This window comes from Euprymna scolopes, chromosome 1, assembly GCF_053919585.1.
Source record: "Euprymna scolopes isolate OS-2025 chromosome 1, ASM5391958v1, whole genome shotgun sequence".
NCBI lineage: Eukaryota > Metazoa > Mollusca > Cephalopoda > Sepiida > Sepiolidae > Euprymna > Euprymna scolopes.
The window spans coordinates 187,445,980-187,461,363 of NC_136482.1; the positions used below are offsets into that span (position 1 = coordinate 187,445,980).

Below are 15,384 nucleotides of genomic sequence, written 5' to 3' on the forward strand. Positions count from 1 at the left end.
TATTTCGGATCAACTTGAGAGGATTTTCACACAAGCTGAAATATTATGCGTGGTTTGTTTTTTTATATTTTTTTTCATATTCAACAGTTTTTTACTTTTTTATTTGGCAAACTACAATAAATTGTGGTTAAATGCCTTAACTAGCAATTCTATCATTGCTACAAATATAATTTGTTGATTTCTTTGTCGTCTGATGAGAAGAATAACAAGAATAGCATTCTTTGAAACTCCACGGAATAAGGACTTTGTAAGTTGACCTTTACAATCAAATTTATTGTTCGACTGAATACTCCAAAAAACAATTTACAGTTTTAATTTTCTTTCCCTTATATATATGTGTGTGTGTGTGTGTGTGTGTGTGTGTGTGTGTGTGTGAGCACACATTATTATTCACATAAAAGTTTATAAGATATTTTATCAATTTTCAGCGTTTACTTTAACAATGTCAAAGGATGTTTACATGCCGTAAAACCAACAACCACAATCATACTAAGCTAAATTGATTGCTTTGTTTGTTCCTGTGTCTACTTTTATAAAAGTTATGGCCCTGATGTGACATGAGGTGCAAACTATTTAAAACAGTTAAGCTTATTAATAAAGGAGACGAGACATGAAACTATAATTTATCTATTATAGAACTCGAGCATCTTGCTTGGGCGTTGAAACCGTGTATCCGGTTCCGGTTTACGACTTCCAGTTTCAATAAAAAATAAAGTTATGAAAGCTTTTTTTTTTTTTTTTTTTTTTTTAAATTGACACATTACGGGATCGTCTTATTTTATTTGTTTTTTTTTTATATAACAAAGGCATAAAAGCTGTTTTTTTTTTTTTAAATCGACAATTTTATTTTATTTTTTTAGTCGATTTATACATTTTATTTTTCTACACCCTTAAAACCGAAAACATTTTTTTTTTTTTTTTTTTAATAAGTTTACATTGCAAATAAAAGAATTAGTTTCGCTCTAAGTGTTTTATTTATTTATTTATTTTCATTTAAAATAAAATAAATAAAAAATGTTTTCCTAATTTGCCGGTGAATGTTGAAAATTTTATCTTCATGCGTTACACGAAATAGAATAGATAAACAAAAATATTTACTTGCACCCTACGGGGGCAAAGATCAGATTGTGCGATTACAAATGGCTTTTTTTATTTATTTATTTATTTTTTTACATTGGGGGGAGTCACCGTTTATCAAGGCCCAGAGGCCATTCGAGGATAAGGGTTAATAGGTATATATTAGTCATTATGATTTTAGCCTCGTAAACATTAGTGGGAATTTTGTAAATTGGATTACTTAGGAGGACGGTTCAATAAGAACTTGTTTACGTTGGACTTGAAGACAATCAAATTGTAGTCAGCTGGAAAGCAGGCAAACGGAATAGTTCCACAGGCGAGCAGTTCTAAGAAAGAAGCCCTGTTCATGGAATCTACGTTTAGGTGTAGGCACGGATAAAGAGTGTGGGTACTTTTTGATAGTGACATCGGCACTTTACGAATTTTATTTTTTGTTGCAAGTCTTAATCGTTTTCAAACAATAATTAACGCATAGCATCTAACTTTTTAAAATTTACATTTTTAACGTCCCAAATTTTTAAAACGATTTTTTCGCTAGATTTTTCATTGCAAGTTGGCATCGTTTTCAAACAACAAAACAAACGTTTTTTATTCAATTACTTGGAATTGTTTTTTCAGTGAATTTGTATTATTTATCCATTTATTGCAGACTATTATCCACGTCTTTTAATTGTTGTTTCACAACGTTTCGGCCAACTATCCCTCTGGCCTTCATCAGGTGGTTAATCGTGATGGGATAGGAATGCTGAATTTCCTTACTGTATCCTCAACAATTACATCCTTCCATAGGTTATTGTCTCCCAACGTTTTGGCCAGCTAAGCCTCTGGCCGACTTTTGGTAGGATTGAAACCGCTATCTTCAATGCTCACATGGAACTGTAAAAAATCAATATCTCCATCCACTGTGCCACAGGCCTTGTGTAGTGCTGAATGTTTTCAATATAGCAATTCATGAATAAATGTGCTGTGTCTTTTTTATTTATTTTTTTTTTAGAAATATTGTTTCCGTAAATTACATTCATTTATACCATTATCTATTTTCTCAGGTTCTCCACCAGATGGCTCTGATACTCTCCTACTTGGAACACTCGCCTCTTGGTAGCGTCCGCCTTCAAAAACTCAACAGTGAAGATTTTGTCATTGTCGGGGACCAAGTGAAACTGGCCGATTTGGATGACATTTATATTGATGAATACCCATGTTCAGTTGTTACGGAATGTTATAGTTACATTAATGGAAGAGGTAAGCAGAACAAACTTTATTATCTCCCTTTATTTTTTTTTTTGTTATTTCACCCCAAACAAGGCACAGAGTCGCTTAGTCATGAGGGGCTTTATTTGGAACCAGATTTTCAGTGATAATATTTATGGAGTTAGGAAGCGAGATGTCTATTCATATTATACTTGAATTTCTTCCCGAATCCCTGCTTCCCTGACTGTAGTACAGGGATTCGGGAAGGAATTCCAAAGTGCAGTAGTTCAAGGGGAAAAAGCTATTAGTGTAGAAGGTTTTATGGCATCTAGGAATCTCTATATTATAGGGGTGGAATTTTGCTGCTTGTCGGGTTTGTCGAGGGTATTGTCATCAAGGAGATACTAATGTTCAGAGTTCGTCAGAGCGCTTGCCATCAAGATACTTATAAAACAGACACAAGGATACCACATTTCAGCGATGAGACAGAGGTTGGAGTTTAGTTGATAGTTCAGGACCTATTAGATTGGCGACTCTTTTTTTTTAACCCTGTCTAGGAGTGAGACTAGTGGCAGATGCACCAGACCAGATGTGACAATAATACTCTATGCATGGGTGAATCGTGACCTTGTAGAGATACAGCGTACTCTCAGGTGTGAGTAGCCTTTAAGCATGGTAGATAGAGAGCCCACCTTCCTTTCCAATTCATGTTTTCTGTGAACGTTAACCCTAGCAGCTTGAAAGAAGTACTTTTATGCAGTGTGTCAGTAGCTATGGCAATCAGTGGTTGAGAAGATTTCTTGTAATTATAAAGAAACTAACAGGACTTGTTAACTGGCATTTTGCCCAATGGTAGCCCCCCCCCCCCAGCAAAAAAGTAAAGTACGATTGTTGTTGTTGGTGGTGGTCACTACCGTCCCTGAACAAATACAAATGTGGACACTGGGAGCCGTGGTCAAATGAAACAATCTGCCTTTCACGAAAAACACCCGTCTAGCTGAATCCACTGTGAAAAATTTCCCCCACTCTTTATCTGTGCCTAAATCAAAACGCAGATTCCATGAACAAAGCTTCTTTCTTAGAGCTGCACGCTTGTGGAACTCTGTTCCGTCTGCCTGCTTCCCACCGGACTACAACTTGGATGTCTTCAAGTCCAACGTTAACAAATTCCTAATGAACCGCCCCCTTAAGTAAACACTTCATCACATCTCCACACTAACGTAATGTACTTGCAATAATAACCCTTATCCCTGAATGGCTTCCGGGCCTTGATAAGTGGTGATCACTGTGTAAAAAAAAAAAAAAAAAAAAGGTAGTGATGGTGTAGGTCGATAATGTGTAGGTACTTTTTGAATGTAAAAAAAGCAATTAAGGGAATGTGTAAATCATTATGACTTAATAAAAGTATGAAAAAAGGTCCATTAGAATAATAATTGGAAAGTATAAACAGAAGTTTTAGAGGTTAGGGATTCTCATTGTATACAGACTGTTTACAGTGATCGAACTCGGTAGCAGCAGTTTTGTTTTTTGTTCAAGTCTTCCCCTTTCCAACTCTTACACGAATAGCAGTAAATTAAATTCCAGTTTTATGTGTTTTTTTTTTTCCTTACGTTTAAAACAAGACAATTACGACTTTTTTTCATTGCACTTCTTTGAGTATTGTCATGTTAAAAACGGTGTTTGAAATAGACATCCCAAACTCCCCATGTTAAGAACGGCTTTTGAACTAGACACCACCAACCTCCTCATCTTAAGACCAGCATTTATAATAGACGCCCCCTCCCCAAATATCCCCTTGTGAAGAACAGCTTTCGGAGTAGAAACCCCCTATTTTTTTGTGGCAGGGGGAATAATTCCCCCACATTTAACTGATATTCGTTGTCAGCATAACCACCCACAAATGTTACAAAAAAAAAAAAATTGGAGTGGCAGTGTTGGTAGGAGAGAAGTAGATTGTTCATTGTGACGTACATACAAACCTGGATGCCAGTCAATTATAGGGCATGATACATGGCTTAATATCTTTTTAAGTTCTTGTCTCTGCAGATGTTGAATGAGATTTTCGTAAAATTTGTGGAAAACCTATAAAAGGTGTTATTCTAGAAAAATTTGTCGAGTTGGACCCAAATTTACCCTCCCTACCAGAACCACCACCACCACCACCACCACCACCATCATAAAAAAGTTAATGTGTGCACAATTACGAGAATCAGTCCATAAACGAAATGGAAATTAAATACTCCACCAAATTTAGTTTCCTTATTAAATTTATATTCAAACTGTAGGGTAGATAATTGGGAAATAAAGTCAGTAAGACCCTAACTTTCAAACACGCTGTCGATTAAGGAATGTAAGCACAAATTGGAAAATGTCTAAACATTTGTGAAGAAATACAATAAAAAAAACAAAAAAAAATCAATGGATGCAAAAGGATTATGTATTTTTATATCTTTGTATTCTAAAGGTGGTGCAGAAAAGTAGATGATAACTTGGAAATTAGTTAACTGCAAAGATATACGATAAAAAACAAAAAATCAATGGATCGAAAAAGGTTTTTATAATTTTTTTTTTCATAAGGGTGCTGCAAAAACAGCAAACATAAAATTTGGCTAACTACAAAAATAGTTTAACAGTTTTAAAATGTGGATATTTCACACACACACACATATATAGCGAGATAATCCAATAGCTGATCATAATAGAAAGCATGTAAACACGGAATGTGTGTATTGTATTTACAAACGCGAAGTGGAGCGAATGTAAGAACGGAAATGTAAGTTTACTGTAGATGTGAATATGTGTACGTTTTTTTTCCCCCTCCATAGAAATTATTTTGTGTAATATTTGTCTTTGTTGCCAAACCAAATAATGTGTCCTAGCGACGACATTTTTTTTAATTTTAAGAACTGTTTGTTTATATATAGAAGAATAGAATTCCATAATATGAGAATATTCATAGCTCAGCCAATGAGAATTGCCGGAATTTCCAGAGGGAGAAATTATTTTTGGAGTCGGGAATGAAAAGATGATGGTGTCTATGAGTATATGGTCCAGGTAAGAAGGGTGCCTTGAAAACATAGTTATGTGTATATATCTTCCCAGTGTTGACTGGGGGCGGTATGAGGATTGTATATATAGAGGGAGAAAATACAAACTACTTCCTCAAAAGTGGTAGGTGATCGTGATGTTTCTCCTTGGATGCAATGTAGGATTTTATTATAACGAATAAATGTGTCTAAAACGACGTTCTAAAGTTACATAAGACTGTGGATAATCGTTTAGACATAATAAATTTGTGTGTGACATCTGTTGTTACAAACCTACAGTAATTTAGTCGGGAGAGGAATTTCTGCAATCAAAATATTATATACAGGAATTATATGTAAAAATGGCATTCTGTAAAAAGTCGTTTTATTAATATTTCATTAGCGTGGGGTTGGGGGTGGGGGGGACTGTCCAAAAAAAGTTAGTCAGACCTTCCCAACTCTATCTATATGGTAGACCTCCCAGTTTTTCTGGCTTGATGGGTCCCTGAAAACAAGCAAGTTGATCTCTAAATAGGGGTGAATTCTAGGTGGGCGAGTTGGGGGTGTATATGATGATGCTCCAAAATGAGGTCAAATATTGGGGTGGCTGGGGACAAAAAAGAAAAGTTGGGGTGTGAGCTTCTTGGAGGTTTCCTATCAGAGATAGAGGTGGGGCATACACTCTGCTAAAAACCTAATCTAGACACAGGGATTACTTTAAGGGGTCTGAAGGCAAACAGAACCTGGAATCGTTTACTCAAGTGGGGAACATGAATTCCAAATTGGCAGTTCTTTGTGAGCACAAGCTCGCTATACTGATACATCTTCTGCCACAGGTCGCAGGATGCAATCTTTTCCTATCACATCTGATCTTGACCTTCAGCTAGTGCTTAAAGGGATCCGACCCTGATCAGCGAAAGATTCAACCCCATGCTTCTCATTCAGTCCTGACGTCCATATTACCATTCTAGCTATGGCTAGGATTGCTAGAAACGCCATTCATCTCTCCCTGTCCTATAGCAGCTCGGTGGTGTGGATGATGTAGGACAAGTCGAGCTGGCCAGGATGCTTGGGATCAATGTGAGCTATCACCTCATTAACATACGCCCAGTACCATCTGAGTCTGCTGGATTCAAAGAACATGTTGTGTGGGGTTTCCTTGGCTGGGGTCCTGCAATAGGGATACCCAGGTGAACTCGTTAGTCTGGCACTGTATTGTATGGTGTTGAGGTATAGTGTGTTATGGGCCAATCGCCAGGTCAAGTTGCTGAACTGACTTGAACTTGGTACCCAGCTCCACCAAAACGCTTGACAAGTTCCTTGTATAGTTCTTTCTAGTAAGCCATGAAAAGGTCCTGGACCTTGGAAGGTTCCTGAGCATGGCTCTACACTTTCTCATGAACTGCATGTCACCCCATGAACTGCGGTGCACTTCAACTGAGTGTTCCAGGATGAGGTTGGTTGACCACAGGGTTCCACGCAGACTCTTCTGTCATGGTTTTACTCTGGAAAGCCAGCCTCTCTGCGTCTTGATGATACCTCAAGTTGGTAAGCTAAATTACACTCTTAGCAAAACAAGAGAGGAATGAGATTATCGTTAAAATTTTAAGCAGTTGTACAAATTTTTGTTTTTTCTACAATTCTAGGTTCATACTGCTAATTTCTACGCTATGGGAACTCTAATTGTAGGAAAAACAAAAATTTATACAAACCCTCCTTCATTACAACGATAAAAAGGAGATAATTCCCTGTCCAACTTTATTAGAGTTGCCGCCTTTTGTCAACCAAAAATTGTTTTTCACACATACGAAACTACAGCAAAAAATAAAAAACAACTCCAAGAATACAAAACCATCTACGGAGTCAGTAACTTTTCTCCTTTTCCAAAATAACAACTAACATGCCTATCGAAGGCTACACCGACTGAAACGTTGCACAAATAGCATTCAAGATGAGAATAATAGTCTGATCCAAACGAATAATCTAAACAATCAGCCCTCATCTAAAAAATTCAGAACTTCCATATGATTAGTAAAAAATTATTTTTAGATGATTTAAACTAAAAGATGGCACCTCGAACATGTGGAAATTGGAACACCATCTTTGCTGCCATGTTGTAAGAGGTGAAGGAGAAACTGTTTTCTTTTAAAAATTAGCCTTTTCTTCTCATCAAAGACCATTTTTATTTTATTTCTTTTGTAAATATAATGGAAAAGTTTATTCTTGCTAATAAAATATTTGGGTTGAATTGAAGATATTTAAAAGTATAATATTCTTGGTCAACCTTAAGTTTCAAATGTGATGTTCATGTAGATAGAATCGATGCTTAAGAATATCAATTTTGTTAATAGTTTATGTTAAAAAGTACAATTTTGTAAGAAACACATTTTAAAAATTACTGAATCTATCAAGATCCAATTATTCTTTTTAGGTTTTGAAAATATATTTCCAAATTGTTTTTTAATGCGTTTTTTTTTTTCTTTTTTACAAGGGAGTCACCACTTATCAAGGCCCAGAGGCCACTCTAGGAATAAAGGTTAATGAGTGTCCACTCAGCGATAGTTTTTGGTTGAAATTGGGCAGAATTAAACTATTTAAGAAGGAATACAAAGAACTTGTTCACATTGGACTTGACGACGACCATTTTGTAGTCAACAGAGAAGCAGGCCAATGGAACAGTGTTCCACAGGTGCACAGTTCTAAGAAAGAAGATTTGTTCTTGAAATATGCGTCTAGATTTAGACACTTATTGGTAGCTGTTGTAGTTTGAGTGCCTTTTGTGAAAGTTTGGCAGAGTTAATCATTGAATGAAGCTCAGACAAGTACTTGCCATGAAAGCAGTTGCAGGGAGGAGAAAAGGCCATTATCTCCTAGGTTTCGAAACTGGTTTTGATCTCTGAGGCAAGATAGAGTACTTTGGACAGCTCCTTCACAGATGTGGCAAAAGTACTCCATTTTGAACATGTTCAGCTCTTGTACATGTATTGGATCCCTTTTCTGCAGACCTAATACATTATGCTTTACTACAGCGCTATACACCAAAGCAAGCTCATAAACTATTTCTGGAGAACTTTCCATTAACAACTTTTTCTTTTCTAAAAAAAATAATCAAAGAGATGGCTAGGGATTAATTACAGCAGTAAAATGACTCTCGGAAAAAGTCACCTTTCTAAGAACTGTTTTATTAGTTGATGAAACATACCTTCAAAAATAAACATAATTTCATGGTGGGGAGTATTTTAGTGGAAATGTAAATGACAAGCTTTATAAAGGAATAATTACTGGTCTACCCCCCCCCCTCAAATAACCGTACCATCAATTGTTAAATCTTATCCTTAAATAACAGTAAATGTTGAGTGACCCTTAGGAAATCCTAAAATGTATTTTACAACTGATAAATTCTGAACTTTTTATTAAGGCTGTTGTTGCAAATAATAATTCGGCCAATGTGAATGTCTTTAATATTTTACTTGATAAATTTGAGGGAGACAAAACGCAGTATATAACTGTAGATAATTTCAAAATTACAAAAACAAAAACATCGCTTACGTAATTGAAAATCATTCAAGTAAAATTCCTCTTTTTTTTTTACATGGAGTTCACCACTTATCAAGGCCCAATGGCCACTCAGGGATAAGGGTTATTGTGTGTACAGTAATCAAAGGGATAGTGTAGCAATAGTATTGGAGAATTGGTAAGGTGTCATTACTTAGGGGGGGGCGGTTCATCAGGAATTTGTTTCTGTTGGACTTGAAGACATCCAGGTTGAAGTCGGGAGGGAAACAGGCAAGCGGAACAGTTCCACAGGCGTGCAGTTCATAAAAAGAAGCTTTGTTCATGGTATCTACGTTTTGAATATTGATTACTAATTATTTGTTTTAGGTTTTAAAATATAAACGTAGTGTTGAAACATGTTTAGACCTGAAAATAAGTTCTGATAAATTATTTTGAAATTTATAAATTATTTACGTTCAAAAATACTTAATTCTTAAAGTTAAACACCGTTTAATTTTTTAAAAATTACCTAAGCGGTCAATCTGTTGATTGTTTTTGTTTCGATTTCAGTCAGCCTATGAGGAATCAGCCTGTAAATGTGGCATGTAGTCGTGTTCTACCTCATATCAAAACGTATTCTAATGTATGAAGTATGTCTTCCTGAGATTTCCTGTTTGTGATGTCAGTTTCAGACACATCAGCTTAATTTTCTAACTTTAACTCTTTAGCAATTCCTTTATCTTGGCTCCAGCGAGAGGAGGGACCTTTAGAAAACTGTAATGGCTATCCTTTGTAGGAATGGGTGAAAGGGCCTGAAAACTGTTTTATTTGATACTGAACACCTCAAGAGATTCGATTGTTGTTGCTATCACATGATTTTTGTTGTGACATCATTTTTTGACACGTTAGCTTAATTTTCTAAACATAACTTCGAATGAATAATTCCTTTTCATTTAATGGACTTTTCTGTGGAAAATATCTTAGGTTTTATATGATGTTTATCTGTGGATGAAGATAAAGATCAGATAAGAAAACTTTCCTACAGAACGCACATTGCACACGTCTGAATGGAAACGCAATTTTGTTTTAATTTTTCTAAAAGGTTTTCTAGAATTGAAGAATCCTTTTGAATGAAACAAACTATTTTCAAGTTTTTATAAGCGATTCTTGTCACACTCACATTGCAAAAAAATAAAAAAAATTGTATGGTCAATTTTTTTTATTTCCCACATGTTTTTCATTTTATTAATTTTTTTCCATTCATGTTGCTCATTGAATTTTGGAGGAAAATATCCATGGAACATAATACGCATTTATATAAACTTTTAAAAGATTTGTTTCCCCTGTGCTGATGTGTTTATTTGGAACAATAAATCATTTTTATTTTCAAATTTCAACATGGTATTTAATTTGGATGCAATTTGAGTGGGTTAGTTTGCAATATTGTTTCTAAAAATTGCAAATCATTATTTTGTGAAACATAGGATGAGATGATAGATTTAGCTTAGTCCCGATTGTATTATAGTTTGCAGTTAAATGTTTATGGCAAAAATCGGAAAAAAAAAACATTTATATTAACAAATAAATCAATCAGGTTACCAAAAAAAGAATTTAAATAAAATCATGAAATTACCAGAAATCTTATGTACACGAAGTAAGGGGGGTATACATGGAGTAATTTGATTGGCTGTTAGAGAACTCAAATCGTTATAAACGGTCGAGCTTTTTTTTTCTTTTTTTGTTTTTGTATTAAAAATAAGCTTTGTTTCTGTGCAATTCCTGGTCTTCTTAATTAGTCTTCGTTGAATAAATTTCGTTGTGGCATTTCACTCTGCCATTTTTTAGATTTCAGTAAAGTTTGGATAAAACGTGAATTTGTATGAATTAATAGTTTGACTTTTGACTGACTCAATTTGGTTCTTGACATTGATTTCCTCAGTTCTTTCTAGAATTGAGTACTTAAGGGAGACTATATGAAGGTTGCTAATGTCGATATTTTAGTTTGTGTGAGAAGAAATCAAACTTTGAAAGTCTTTGATAGTTTAGGTACTTTGAAGTATTATTCGTTTCTGAAAATTGCAAATCATTTTGTGAAACGTATGATGAAATAATAGATTTAGTTACGACTGCAGTTAATGGTTTAATGTTTATGACAGGGAATCAATAACATCAGATAAAATGTTTATGTAAACAAAAATAGAACTTAATTAAAAACATTAAATTAACAAATGAATTGGTCATCTTACCAAAATAGAACTTAATTAAAAACATTAAATTAACAAATGAATTGGTCATCTTACCAAAATAGAACTTAATTAAAAACATTGAATTAACAAATGAATTGGTCATCTTACCAAAATAGAACTTAATTAAAAACATTAAATTAAATGAATTGGTCATCTTACCAAAATAGAACTTAATTAAAAACATTAAATTAAATGAATTGGTCATCTTATCAAAATAGAACTTAATTAAAAATATTAAATTAACAAATGAATTGGTCATCTTACCAAAATAGAACTTAATTAAAAACATTAAATTAAATGAATTGGTCATCTTACCAATAAAGAACTTAATTAAAAACATTAAATTAAATGAATTGGTCATCTTACCAAAATAGAACTTAATTAAAAACATTAAATTAACAAATGAATTGGTCATCTTACCAAAATAGAACTTAATTAAAAACATTAAATTAACAAATGAATTGGTCATCTTACCAAAATAGAACTGAATTAAAAACATTAAATTAAATGAATTGGTCATCTTACCAAAATAGAACTTAATTAAAAACATTAAATTAAATGAATTGGTCATCTTACCAAAATAGAACTTAATTAAAAACATTAAATTAACAAATGAATTGGTCATCTTACCAAAATAGAACTTAATTAAAAACATTAAATTAAATGAATTGGTCATCTTACCAAAATAGAACTGAATTAAAAACATTAAATTAACAAATGAATTGGTCATCTTACCAAAATAGAACTTAATTAAAAACATTAAATTAACAAATGAATTGGTCATCTTACCAAAATAGAACTTAATTAAAAACATTAAATTAAATGAATTGGTCATCTTACCAAAATAGAACTTAATTAAAAACATTAAATTAACAAAGTAATTGGTCATCTTACCAAAATAGAACTTAATTAAAAACATTAAATAGGCAGATCTTATTATATAGTGAAGTGTGGGATCAAAGAATTTTGTGCACCACAATCACACACACAAATTCCAGGTTAGCAGAGAACAAAGAAAATACAATGTCGAACTTTGACACATATGTTGACCTCTGATGGATCAAAGAAAGAATTTGTCAATAAAGGCATGATTCAACGAACAGACACATAGTGAAATGCACACTCGTTACATCATTAACTCGCCAACCCCCAACCTCATCTTTCACACTTATTCGATACGTACCTATTTACAATGCCTCCCCACGGGACAGAGTTAGACACCAGGGTCGTTTTTTAACGTGGAGAAAAGGTACAAAAAAAAAAAAAAAAAATGTCTCAGTCGTAAAAGACTGTTCCTCCACAGAAGGAGAACAAGAAATGGAAGTGCAGCATCTGAAGAACATACGTAGACACAAAATAATAATTAAATGAAAAAACAATTTTGTTGTGAAACCGTCTCTGTTTGATTGTCAAAACGGCTGGAACAAGTCAGAGTGTATATATTTATTTAGCAGCACGCATCTTTGTAGAAGTGAAACAAACATGATTATATATACGTGAGTTATAAATAGATAAATCGTTACAGACAGACTATACAACATATTGCCTATTTTGATTGGTAGGCTGGGGAGCTCAAATCAATATAAAGTCTAGCTTTCATATCTATTTTTATTTATTTTTATCTATTTATTTATTTTTATTTATTTTTTTGTTGGCATTATAAAAGAAGTTTGTGGTGTCAGTGTGCTAATCTTTGTGCTCAAGAATGCGATCTGAACCTGTCAGTCTTAGATCTGAGTCTTTATGATGAGAAAGTACTTGATATCAGCAATGAACTCAGTTTTTCACTAACGATCTCGCTTAATGAATCTAAACACTTTATTTTGGTACTTGGGAATTTGTACATAACATAGAAAATCTTGAGAGAGATTCTTTGACCTTTAACATTTGTTTCTGAAGAGTCCATCATGAATTCTGTGACAACAGGAAATTTAGTTTTTCATTCAGTTTTTGTCAGATAAAATGAATCGAGGAACCCTGAATAAGCAGGGACATAGCAATCTATTCATGAAGGACTTTAATGTTTCATTATTCTGCAACATTCCGAATGCAATAGAAAAATAAAATGTTAAAATTAATCTCCTGACATTTTTCTTTTAACAAAGCGATTTTACTTGAACAACTTAACAACCATGATGTAATACTTAAACAATCTCTGTAGAAATTAACGAAGTTATTTTTTTTTTTTTCTTATTTTCTGTAAATTTAAATCCATCTTCTTTCATCAATAAATTTAAATAAATTTAATAAATCTCATGTACGGCACACCAGTTCTCATTAAGTCACTGAAGTTAAGCAATGTTCAGTCTGGTCAGTATTAAAATGAGTGACCGTTTTGGAATACCAAATGCTGTATATGCTCTGTTTATCATTCTGACATTTCAAACAACTTTTTATCTAATATATAAAAGGTTATATGTCTGTCTGTCTCCATGTTTCCAAACGTTATCTCCTCCAAAACTAAAAGCCTCAAATAATTGGACTTTTATGGACCACTTTTGTATGGGTCTTTAACTTGTTAAAATAGTTTTAAGGAGTCAAAGATGGATTAAAATTGAAAAAAAAAATCGTTGTACATTTTATACATTCATCTTAATTTATTTTAAATTTTTAATTGTTTTAGTACAGTGTTAAGTCGCGAGCTTTGAATGCTATAATTTCGATTCTAGCTGATGGCACCGAAATAACTTTCTTTCTTTTTTTTTTTTACTTTTGAAATTACGATTCTATAATGATAATATACGAAATCTGGACAAATAACAATCTCATATTTAAACGTATTTTATGCCTGGGCAAAGCCCCCCCCCCCCTGCTGGTCCTGGATATGACCTTAAACTATATCTGATGGTGAGACCCCAGCTTGCGGGCTTTAGAGCGTGTGGAGCCACCCTTTAATTGCCATTGCTCCCAGGTCCACTCTGACCGGAGTGGTAGTACTTGTTATGGTCCCAACTATGGGTTAAATAGAAACCGACTTGAAAACAACAAATATATTCTATTAAAAAATTTTTCTTCAAAATCTTTGGATTCGGCATTAAATAACCTGAAAAGGGTTGATATGCCGTAAAATACCCCCCCCTGCTAATCTAATTTATAAAACTCACTATGTCTGTTTGTATTTTCAAACACTATCTTCTCCAAAACTAAATGTGGCAAAGTGGCGCTAGGGGCCTCAAATGATTGGATTTTTTACGGACCGTTCTTTTATGGGTCTTTAGCTGGTTAAAATTTAAAAAAAAACGTTATACATTTATCTTGGTTTATTTTTAATCAGTTCACCAGCTTTGAATACTACAGTTTTGCTTTCGGTTTCGATTCTGGTTGATGGCACCCAAATACTTTTTTTTTTTTCTTTTGAAATCACAACTTTATAATATATACGAAATCTGGACAAATTAAAATATCATATTTAAGCGTATTTTACGAGCAAGCAAAGCCAGGCGCCCCCTCCCCTCCTACTAGTAAAAGAAAAACGAAAAAAGTGTATTAGTAATGGAATAAGTCCATGAAGTTAAGCAACGTTGAGCCTGATCAATACTAAAATTGATGACCATTTGTGAATATTAGGTACTGTATGTGATTTCTGTTTATCTCAGCATTGTCTGCAGTTGTCCTAGAATTCTCTTTGCCACAGAAATCAGGCAGTTCCAGCTCTGGATAGATGTGGTTGGAGATTGTGCAACCCTTACTTCATAACAACAACGGCAGTCACTCTTGCAAGGAGTATTCCTCGTCTCTTGGGGCTGAACAGAGGCTGTGATGATGAAATCTCACAAAAAATGTCAGTAAAAATGGAATGTTCTTCTAGAACAGTCTCTTTCCCTTACTTCCCAACCTTATTTAGTATGCAAGCCTCTTCCCCATTATTTGGAGTATGATATAAGAATTCATGCAGTAATGTAGAACAGAAAAACAAAGTCTCATTTTAACATTAAAAAAAACTTTATTGAATCATTTTCTTTAACGTGGCAATAAAACAGGAATCGAAAAGAGAAGAGTACTAGTAATGAAACGATTCCATAAGTAAAGAATAAGACAAAAGATTAAGAACTGTTTGAGGAGAAAAGTTTATGTATGTGTACACAAATGTTGAAGTCAGCCATGATAGATTAGAAATTTTCCTTGATGAAGTTGAACTTGGAGCCAAAGTCCTTGGGAGGATTCTGTTGTACTCCAAGAGAGAAGTTTGGGGTTTGGTCTGAGCCACATGGCGTCATCTGTTTAATATCCAGAAAGTGAGAGTATCCGGGTGTTTAACCTTTTTTTTTATCAACTTATCACGTGTTCTGCTCAACTGAGAGATGGCCTATGGTTGGGCAAGGCAAGAGGGAAGTTGAATGTTAGCACCA

The 15,384-nt window shown here is 33.8% G+C and overlaps 1 protein-coding gene across 3 annotated transcripts in view; it reads left to right on the plus strand.

The window, feature by feature from the left end:
- The window catches only part of LOC145278247 (uncharacterized), a 1,121,062-nt gene that overhangs the window by 924,003 nt on the left and 181,675 nt on the right, over window positions 1-15,384 (plus strand). For all 3 annotated transcript variants that reach the window (XM_080130545.1, XM_080130539.1, XM_080130552.1), the window contains one exon: window positions 2,124-2,319. In XM_080130545.1, coding sequence (XP_079986671.1) covers window positions 2,124-2,319 — 196 coding nt within the window. The remainder of the gene's footprint in view (window positions 1-2,123; window positions 2,320-15,384) is intronic.